The following is an 11,022-nucleotide window of genomic DNA, read 5'->3' on the forward strand; positions in this document are numbered from 1 at the left end:
GCCCGAACCACCTCAGCTGGCTCCTTTCGATGTGGAGCAGCAGCTGCTCTACTCTGAGCCCCTCCCGGTTGGCCGAACTTCTCACCCTATCTCTAAGGGAGAGGCCAGCCACCCTTCGGAGGAAGCTCATTTCTGCCGCTTGTATCCGCGATTTCGTTCTTTCGGTCACTACCCACAGCTCGTGGTCATAGGTGAGGGTAGGGACGTAGATCGACCGGTAAATCGAGAGCTTCGCTTTTACACTCAGCTCCCTCTTCACCACGACGGACCGGTGCAGCGTCCGCATTACTGCAGCTGCAGCCCCAATCCGTCTGTCGATCTCCGGCTCCCTTCTCCCATCACTCGCGAACAAGACCCCGAGATACTTGAACTCCTCCACTTGGGGCAGGAACTCATCCCCGACCCGGAGTGGGCACTCCACCCTTTTCCGGCTGAGAACCATGGCCTCAGATTTGGAGGTGCTGATCCTCATTCCCGCTGCTTCACACTCGGCTGCGAACCGTTCCAGTGCGAGCGGGAGGCCCTCACCCGATGAAGCCAACAGAACCACATCATCTGCAAAAATCAGAGATGAGATTCTGAGGCCACCAAAGCGAAAGCCCTCCGCCACTTGGCTGCGCCTAGAAATCCTGTCCATAAAAATTATGAACAGAACCGGAGACAAAGGGCAGCCCTGGCGGAGTCCATCACCCACCGGGAACGAGTCCGACTTATTGCCGGCAATGCAAACCAAGCTCTTGCAACGGTTGTATAGGGATCGAATGGCCCGTAGCAATGGGCCAGACACCCCATATTCCCGCAACACCTCCCACAGGACACCCCGAGGGACACGGTCGAATGCCTTCTCCAAGTCCACAAAACACATGTAGACTGGTTGGGCAAACTCCCATGCACCCTCAAGTATCCTGGAGAGGATAAAGAGCTGGTCCAGTGTTCCGCGACCAGGACGAAAACCGCATAAGACCCTTATGAAAAGGACACCGAGGGAACAGTTTACCCTGCCCGGGATAGGGTTACCGGGGCCCCGCCCTGGAGCCAGGCCCGGGGAGGGTGCCCGAGGGCGAGCGTCTGGTGGCCGGGCCATAGTCCATGGGGCCCGGCCGGGCACAGCCCGAAGAGGAGACATGGGCCCATCCTCCCGCCGGCCCACCACCCGCAGGAGGCGCCATAGGGGTCGGGTGCATTGTGTGCCGGGAGGCGGCCAGGAGCGGAGGCCCTGGCGGACTGACCCCCGGCTGCCAAGACTGGCTATTTTTTAAGTTGTTGAATATAAACATTATTTGGTGCTGATATTGCACTTCTTTTTTTTTTTTAAATCTGCATAAAATTACATTTTAAATTACTTTTGAATATTACTTGAAATACTTAGATTTAGAAGTTCTGCTAAAAGTTTCAATAAAAAAAATGAGTACTGCTGAACTGTGACATATTTTGAGATCAGTATATTTCTTGCATCCAAGTGCAATAGAATATCTTTAATGTTTTATTTTTTAAAATTTAATTATGAACTTATATAGAATACACCAAGGCATTAAAAAAACAGTGTTATAAAATTGACTATATCGGATTCATATTGGTATCGACAGATATCCAAATTTATGATATCGTATCGGACATAAAAAGTGGCATCGTGCCAACTCTAGCTGCGAGAGGAACTGACCTGAAAGATGGCGAAGCTTGAAACTTGGACCCTCCGTAGCCGGTTAGAAGATCTACTAGGTGATGTGAATGCAACACTATGGACAATACCTACCATGACCATTACACTACACTAAACTTGGCTACAAGTTGAACAGTCACAAAGGAGCAGTACCCTCCATTAAAAGACGACTAAAGACCAAGATCAAGGTAGCATGGAGGGTGGTTAGCCAACTATCCGAGCTGCAGAAAGGTGCAATCAAGAATGTGTCTATGAAGTACAAGCCGTCCATACCTGAGGAGTTGGAAACTGCCAAGCAAAGAATCACAGCTTTGGCCAGCTGCTTGAAGAGGTACACCAGAGAGATCGAAAGAAGGACCCCAAAAGGTTGATTCTGTTCATCTGGACATTTTCAGTGGGAGAAACGTTTCGTCACTCATCCAGGTGACTTCTTCAGTCTCAGCTGACTGCAGGTTTACCCAATCTAACAAACAGTGCATTTGCACAATGACTGAAACCACCCCACTGAAGGAACAATGGGCTGGGAGGTGCATGCACGTTCATGCAAATTCTCACTACTGATCAAAAATCACTGATCAAAGACCATTTTTTGCCAACCGTATAAATCCTGACAATCCTCCTGGCACTTAACAGCGTACACTATGTTACTCTGTTTGTGTCGGGGGACCCGATCCTTGGGGTGGACCAATTTTTGGCACAGCACGTTTTGTGGTTTAAAAGCCACAGAGACCTGGGCCCTGTTTCAGGAAGCCGGTTTAGTGGAAAAACTGAGTAAGTATACCCTGAGTTAACGAAAACTCTGGGTTTTCGGTTTCACAAAGCGAGTTCAGCTGAAGCCTGAGTGAGTCACTATGACGACACACGCCGTGAAGCTAACCTGCCCCCTAGCAGGTTTACTACAACTAACCCTGACTGTCTCCGCCCCTTTGTCGGAAACCTGACAGTAGGAAGTGTCGGACATGGCGTGCTCCTTCCTTGAAGAGCCAGTAGATCGTGAAGCCCAAATTCTCCGCAGAGCTCTCCGCCGGGAGAGAGTGATTAGAGCGCGTATGGACATCTTATCATTTCCTGATGATTTTCTGTGCGAACGTTACCGTTTCTCAGCACAATCTATAAGTTATTTTAATAACATCCTCAGGCCATATATTACGCATGTGACACATCGCGGACATTCTCTCAGTTCTGTGCATATTATTTGTATTGCACTTCGGTTTTTTGCAAACAGGAGCTTTCTGTATAATATTGATGACGCTGAGCACGCTTCCAAGGCTACCGTCTGTCGGGCAGTCAGGAATGTTACAGTTGCACTGAAACGTCTCCTGTACTCGTTTGTGTTCCCCGGTCACAGACCCACAAGATTCATCAAAGAGGGATTCCACAAAATTGCAGGTAGCAGGATGAACAAAACGTAATGTATGATGTGGTGATACTTGGACTACTACTTAAATCTTACATTTATTTTCAGGGTTCCCAGGCGTGTATAGATGGCACTCACATTCCAATCATTGCTCCTTCAGTAAATGAAGGAGACTATGTGAACAGGAAGTCTTTCCACAGCATTAATGTACAGGTACATAGTTCCCTGTAGCATTTCAAACTAACAAATTATTTCATTATAGTAATGGATGCTAATTCGTGTTCTCTGCACTGTGAAGATCATATGTGATGCTGCCAACATTATCACAAATGTGGAAGCCAAGTGGCCAGGCTCTGTCCATGACTCACAAATATTCCGTGAATGTACACTGAGCACAAAATTTGGACATGGTGAGTTGAGAATACTTTAAAATATATAAAGACCAATTGCTTCAGGGACATTTGAACTGAAGTGTATCCTTCTGTCTTAGGAGAGTTCACTGGCTACTTGCTTGGTGATAGGGGGTATCCATGTTTACCCTATTTGCTCACCCCTTACCCTGACCCTGAACCGGGCCCACAGCAGCGATATAATCTGGCTAATTGCAGGACAAGAGCCAGAATTGAAATGACTATCGGAATGCTTAAGGCCCGGTTCCAGTGCCTGCAAAGACTCAGGGTCACCCCAGAAAGGGCATGTGACATTATTGTGGCATGTGTGATTCTTCACAACATTGCCACAATTAGAGGAGAACACTGTCCTTCTGAACCAAACATCAGCAGTGATCCAAACCATGAACATCCTGACCCTCCCACGGACATACAAGATGGAAGAGCAGTCAGAGACACCATATGTCACAATCATTTCTTTTGACCCATCACCTCAACATGTTGAAAGAAGAATAAACAGATTTTTTGTTCAACTGGCTTTATTGGTCGCCTGTATTTCCTGTACACAAAGTATTAAAAGATGTAAACCTCATAAAGTGTCTCTGTTGCTTCCTCCTCTGTAACAGCTGTCAATGTTTCTTCATTATTTTCCTGTAGTAAAGAAATAGACAACATTGCTGTTCTACTGTAAACTCATATAATCTGTGGAGTATTACTCACAACTGCATGTTGGTCTGGCTCAACAGGAGGCTGCACCAGATGCAGTACACCATCACCATCAACTGATAGAATATGAGGTTTATACAGGTCACTTATAACTTACAAGGGACCAAATGGCAATTAACAAACATACCAATCACCTTACACTTCATTGTCATTATGCTCTCAAAGACAACCAAGACTGAGGGAAGGCAAAATCAGTAGGAAAATAACTTCACTACAAAATAATCCATTATGGTAAAGAGTTTATCAAATGAATGAGCAGCACTGCAAAGGTGACTGTGAAGAAAGGATGTATGCACATCATGTATTATTTTGAATTTACCCCCTATGTAGGCACTTGTGTCTTGCGGGGTTATTGCCTCAGAGGATGTCCCCGCAGAGATGCCTTCGGCCACAGGGCGCCCACTGTTTTGGCTGAGGGCCAACTGCTCAGCCTCTGTGAGTGGTGGTGGTGGAGGACCCCCACCTGTTTTTCAGGCCTCCGCTTTTTTTCTGTTGGCTATAACGGGGTCACATTTGAGCATACAGAGTAAGCAAATATGTACTTGTAATGTGCTCAGATAATTTCAATAAGTGCTTACAGAAAGAAAATTAATGTAGCCTCTAACTGCAATTGATTTACATGGGACAAACAGACCAAGCACTATGGCTCATAATACAATTACACCTTACCTGTTTGGACTATATTTTTATATTTCATTTTTACTTGCTGCCAGGCACGTTTGGGGCCTGTTGGGTTGCACCTGCGCTCACATCACATCACAAAATAAAATGTATAAAATGAAAAATAAAATATAATAAAATAACGTGTTAAATGGGTGGAAATCCCTCGATCAATGTTTAAATTAACACTCACGCATTGACTCTGTCGGCTATGTTTTGCCATGCATGCTCCTTTTCTTTTGCAGCTGAGGCTGTGTTATTTTTTTTCCGCAAAATTGGCATGTTATCGGCATATGCTGCCATCAGAATTTCGGCCTCAAGCGCTGTAAAATACATTGACCGCGCCTTCTTTCCCTCCGTCTCCATGGTGACTCGCTTAATCTGTGCTCCACTAATCAGGGCTTTATGTATCCTCGTGCGCGCGCTTAACTTGGGGTTAAAGCAACTCCGCGTTGACTGAACTAATTGTTATCAGCCTTTCTGAAACCGAATATTCCGAGTTGGACAGTTCGGGGTTACTCAACCCTGAGTGTCGTTTTTCACTCTGAGTTTTCTAAACCGACTTCTTGAAATAGGGCCCAGGTGTTTAGAAAAAATGTGTGTCAGCTGTTCCGATACTCCTGACAAGGGATGGGTATCGTTTAGGTTTTATCCGATACCAGTACCAAACCGGTACTTTTGAAACGGTGCTGGTGCTTAAACGGTGCTCGAACCGGTGCTTAACGAATGGAAAACACAAACTTTGTCCAAAAACCTCTCATGTTCAGCTGTTTTTTTGTAAAAAGATAACAATGTTAGCCTTTTCTGCAGCTATGGGGAATATATGGTATCGCTCTTGGCTGGAAGCAGTGCTTAAACAATGGAAAAAACATAAACTTTGTCCAAAAACCTCTCATGTTTAACTGTTTTCCACTTTTTCTTTGGTCATTTTAGCCTTTTTGGCCAGGGTGAAGGGAGTATCTGCCATCAAACAAGAAGACAGCCTCATGTAACTACGACGGTGTTTGCTAGTTCACCTTACATGCATTAATGTAATAACGTGGTTAGCCTACTCAACGTAAATTACACACGAACAACATTAAGCTACTCACGCAGAGAAGAACGGCTGCTGCTGCCATCATCATCCTCATCATTTGTGCTACACTGGCAGGGCTAGGGGACAGGACTCTAATCTTTGGGTTTTTGGGGGATGTTGCTAACTCCGGGTCCGATAACAGGCACCACACCCGCAGTAGATGTGCTCGGTGTGAGGTCTCGCAGCAAGCTATCAAATATGGCGCATTTCTCGGCTTTTAAAAAAACTGTATGCGTCGCCAGGTGTTTCATCAGATTCGAGGTGTTACCTCCTTTGCACAGTATCACAGTATCAGCTTAAAGCACTTGTTGCTGCTGAGTTTGCATATTTTGCTGTGAAGTACAGCCAGACTTTTGACCACTTCGCCTTGGGCATTTTTAATCTGTAGCTCTGCTCTAAAAGATCGTACGTACCTGGGCCCGCCTGCTATCATTGGAAAGGTAAAATTATTGGCTAGAATTCAAAGTGTGTGACATCTCAGGAAAAAAAAGAACCGAAAGAAAGAACCAAAATGTGCGCTGCTTTTCGGTCTGGTTACTACTCAGAACCGGTGCCGATACCGGTACCCATCCCCACTCATGACACGTACGGGATCACTACAGGTTTTCTCTTAGGCAGCGGTTGTCCTTCTCTCCTGGATCGGCTGGGGCTTTCTTTTGGCGCCTTCCCAGCTTTGACAAAAGTCCAGCTGGGATAACCACATTTACTCAGGGCCTTCTTGATGTGATGTTCTTCTGCTTCCCTGGCTGCGTCATGATGACACCCAGTTTATGCTCCAGTGGATGATGAGAGTCAGACCTTAAATACTGATCTGTATGTGTAGATTTATGGTACACAGGTACACAGGCCAATAACCTGCCTCAATACCACATGGAAGCTCCTGTCAGGCATCATAGCGGCTAAGATGAACAAGCACATGGCTCAGTAGATGAGCAGAGTACAGAAAGGAATTTGCAAAAATACCAGAGGCACAAAACACCAGCTACTGGTAGACCAAGCAGTAAGATAAGACTGCAGGACTAGGCTGACCAACCTGTGTACTGCCTGGATTGATTACATAAGGCCTATGACTCACTTCCCCATGCCTGAATCCTGAAATGTCTAGAACTATTCAAGATCAACAGGACCCCAAGAGCCTTCATCAGGAACTCAATGGAAATGTGGTGTACAACACTTGAGGCCAATTTCAAGCCAATAGCACAAGTGACCATCAAGTGTGGGATCTACCAAGGAGATGCTCTGCACCCTCTGCTATTCTGCATAGACCTGAACCCCCTCAGTTAGATCATTAACAAGACTAGCTGTCAGGGCCAAGTGGTCACCAGGTGTATGGACTCAGATGTAGACAGCACTCAGAAGCAAAGAGCATAAGTGAAAACAGTACTATCCTGGAGGAAATGGACAAATTTGAAACGGTCTTAATCCAGAGCTATGATGCAAGCTTTCTCCAAATGTTGGGCAGGGAGGCAGGCAGGCTGGAGGAGTGAGTCAATGAAGCTGCCAAGCAGACCAGCGATGGAGCTGAGGAGAGTATTGCAGTGATGGTAAGTGGTGTCTGGAAAATCACTGTAAGCGGAGAGGATAACTCAGGTAAGTGCAAGCAACACTATGAAACGCTGACATGAAACAGTAACGGCCTACACCAACGATCATTAACAGACATTCTGGCGGTGAGTGATTGTGAGCACTGGTCTTAAGAAGCTGGCAGCCCATATTACTCCCAGGTGAAGCATTTTAGCGGTGATGGGACAACTCCAGCCAGAGGTGGAAACACCAGCATGGGAAGGTAGTCAGAACTGAAGGGATCCAACAACCAGAAGACAACACTGCAGACATAGAGGACAGTTACAAGTACCTGGGGATCCCACAGGCAAATGGGAACCATGAAGAGGCCGCTAGCAAAGCTGCAACCACCAAGTACCTGCAGAGGGTCAGGCAAGTCCTGAGGAGTCAGCTGAATGGTAAGAACAAGATCTGGGCCATCAACACCTACGCCCTGCCCGTGATCAGGTACCCTGCTGGGATAATAACTTGGCCAATAGAGGAGATAGAAGCCACTGACATCAAAACCAGGAAGAGCCGGGAGGTTGCACCACAAGTCCAGCACCCTGAGGCTTTATGCTAAGTGGAAGGAAAGAAGCCAGGGACTGATGAGTGTCAGTACCACAGTCCAGAATGAGAAAATGAATATCCATGAAGACCCAACCAACCGCATGCTCAGTGAATACCTCAGTCAGCAGAAACCCAAGAAACAGGAGAAGGGGGAGGCACCATCATGGAAGGACAGGCCCCTGCACCAGCAGATAGAGGAAGTGACTGACATCCAGAAGTCCTACCAGTGGCTGGACAAAGCTGGACTGAAAGACAGCACAGAGGCACTAATCATGGCAGCACAGGAACAAGCTCTGAGTACAAGAACCATAGAGGCTGGGGTCTATCACACCAGGCAAGACCCCAGGTGCAGGCTGTGTAAAGACGCCCCAGAGACAATCCAGCACATAACAGCAGGGTGCAAGATGCCAGCAGGCAGGGCATACATGGAACACCATAACCAGGTGGCCGGCATAGTATACAGAAACATCTGTGCCGAAGTCCTGAGGTCAAAATGGGAGATGCCCCCAAGAGTGGTTGAGAATGACCGAGCTAAGATCCTGTGGGACTTCCAGATACAGACGGACAAAATGGTGGTGGCTAACCAACCGGACATAGTGGTGGTAGACAAGCAGAAGAAGATGGTTGTAGTTGTAGATGTAGCAGTTCCCAATGACAGCAACATCAGGAAGAAGGAACACGAGAAACTGGAGAAGTACCAAGGGCTCAGAGAAGAGCTGGAGAAGATCTGGAGGGTGAAGGTAACGGTGGTCATCAGAGCACTAGGTGCAGTGACTCCTAAGCTAGGCGAGTGGATCCAGCAGATCCCAGGAACAACATTGGAGATCTCTGTCTAGAAGAGCGCAGTCCTAGCAACAGCTAAGATACTGGGCAGGACCCTCAAGCTCCCAGGCCTCTGGTTGAGGCTTAAACATAATTTAAGTGACATCATTGTTTGTCCCAGAAGTCAGAGGAAAATTACCAACTGGTTTAGACTGAGAGGCAAGCAGTAATGACTCAAATATCCACTCTCACTGCAACCGAAGTGTGCAGAACATAATATCTGGACACACAGCATGTTAAATCTTGAAGCAAATGGTCTGAAGTCCACAATCCTGTCAGCTTAGATGGTCATTCAGAAGGTCAGTGCACCCCAAACTGCCCCCAAGGCATCCATCAGAGTGGGTGTGAATGTTAGCAAGTGTTAAGGCATAGATATAAGCATTGTATGGATGTTTGGGAATGAGACTTAGTGAAGTCGTAGTAAAAAAAATCACTCTCAGTGCTCAAAAAAATTAGAAAGGTTCTATTTAAGTAAAAGTCCATTTAATATTTCTAAGAACAGAAAAGTGAGGCTAAAATTCACACAGACCTATCGGAATTGGATCTGGTCTGATGAGTCTTTGATTTCTGTATTGACTTTTGGATGGCAGGTCAGAATTTGGTACAAACAACAGGAAAGCATGAATCCATCCTTTAACCAGCAGCAGTCCAGGTGATGCTGGTGGTGGTGTAATGTGATCAGTGACTATATAAGTAAATTGTTCACCCTGAGTAACACACAGTGATTCTAGGTCTCACCGACCGAAGATGACAACCAATAAAATTCTAAAAGATCATTTATTAGTGTCCCACTTGCAAAAGGAATAAAAGACGCAGTCAAAGGCCAGAGAGCCGATGCCACAGGTCAGTTGCACTTTACATGTCAACCACTTCAACAGGGATCAGCAGTTGTCCTCCAAGACCCATCACCTCATCAACCCAACTCTGCCTTTAGGCTGCGACATGCCCTGGCCTGCACAGAAAGACGAAATATCACCGCATCTTCATTATACAATTCACAGAGAAGCAAACTATCCATTATAAATATAATCTTAGATCTGGTCATATTACATTCCTGCACAGAGAGACTAAATATCACAGCAGTGTGTGTAGTGTGGGCTATAAGTAGACTGCAGTGTGAGCACAACCAAACACACCTGCCTTCAATGAATCCAACCTCACCACAGCCATTGGCTCACAGCAAATGTGACACACAAAACCACTGCCAAACCAGTGGCAACTTCCCACAACAAACATGAAGATGAATTAATACAGCCAACACCATGTTACACATGCCCATCCCTTTATGACCCCCATGTATCCATTTTCTTATAGCTGCTTCCAATAGGATAACACACCATGTTACCACACCGTGGTTTCTTGAACATGACATTGAGTTAACTGTACTCAAATGGTCTCCACAATCAATTCAATTCCTAATGTATTTGTATAGCACATTTAAAATCAACAGAGTTGACCAAAGTGCTTCACAATCGGTTAAAAACAAGAGAAAACAATAGAGAAACAAATACAGGTAAATAAGAAGACAATGAATTAAGAATAAAAACAGGCCTGATGGTACTCATACTGAACTCAAATTAAAAGCCAAAGTCAAAAAGAGTTTTTAGACATGATTTAAAAGACTGAATAGAGTCTGAAGTACGAATCTCCTCTGGCAGACTTTTTTAGGTGCTGCTACAGCAAAGGCCCAATCTCCTCTGTGCTTCAGTCGAGACCTTGGTTGTGCTAAGACCATCTGGCTAGATGATCTCAGTGCTCTTTTGGGTCGTACATGTTGAGGAGTTCATTTAAATAACAGGGCGCCATATTATTTAAAACTTTAAAAGTAGGTAAAAGAATCTTAAAATCAATACGATATCTTACAGGGAGCCAGTGTAAGTTTGCTAAAACCGGAGAGATGTGTTCATACATTCTAACACCTGTTAAAAGACGTGCAGCAGCATTTTGGACTAACTGCAAGCCATGGAGAGATGAGTGTTGGAGACCCAAATAGAGAGAATTGCAGTAGTTCAGTCTAGAGGTGATGAAGGCTTGAATAAGTAAATGGTAAAGGGCCTGTATTTATATAGCGCTTTACTAGTCCCTAAGGACCCCAAAGCGCTTTACATATCCAGTCATCCACCCATTCACACACACATTCACACACTGGTGATGGCAGCTACATTGTAGCCACAGCCACCCTGGGGCGCACTGACAGAGGCGAGGCTGCCGGACACTGGCG

The 11,022-nt window shown here is 45.8% G+C and overlaps 1 protein-coding gene and 1 long non-coding RNA gene across 2 annotated transcripts; both read left to right on the forward strand.

The window, feature by feature from the left end:
• The first annotated feature begins 3,143 nt into the window (after positions 1-3,143).
• LOC147306320 (uncharacterized) lies at positions 3,144-3,943 on the forward strand. The gene is made up of 2 exons (XR_015126425.1): positions 3,144-3,427; positions 3,508-3,943. It is a non-coding gene; the product is annotated as an uncharacterized LOC147306320 (long non-coding RNA).
• A 3,465-nt stretch (positions 3,944-7,408) lies between these two features.
• LOC147306321 (uncharacterized) lies at positions 7,409-8,952 on the forward strand. The gene is made up of 3 exons (XM_086275860.1): positions 7,409-7,457; positions 7,941-8,713; positions 8,926-8,952. The coding sequence occupies exons 1-3, from the start codon at positions 7,409-7,411 to the stop codon at positions 8,950-8,952; spliced, it is 849 nt and encodes a 282-aa protein (XP_086131986.1).
• Positions 8,953-11,022: the final 2,070 nt, after the last annotated feature.

The sequence above is a fragment of the Aulonocara sp. 'chitande type north' Nkhata Bay genome, linkage group LG19 (genome assembly GCF_057382095.1).
Source record: "Aulonocara sp. 'chitande type north' Nkhata Bay isolate Kocher_YH1m ecotype deep benthic linkage group LG19, A_spYH_male_GT1.1, whole genome shotgun sequence".
Classification (NCBI taxonomy): domain Eukaryota; kingdom Metazoa; phylum Chordata; class Actinopteri; order Cichliformes; family Cichlidae; genus Aulonocara; species Aulonocara sp. 'chitande type north' Nkhata Bay.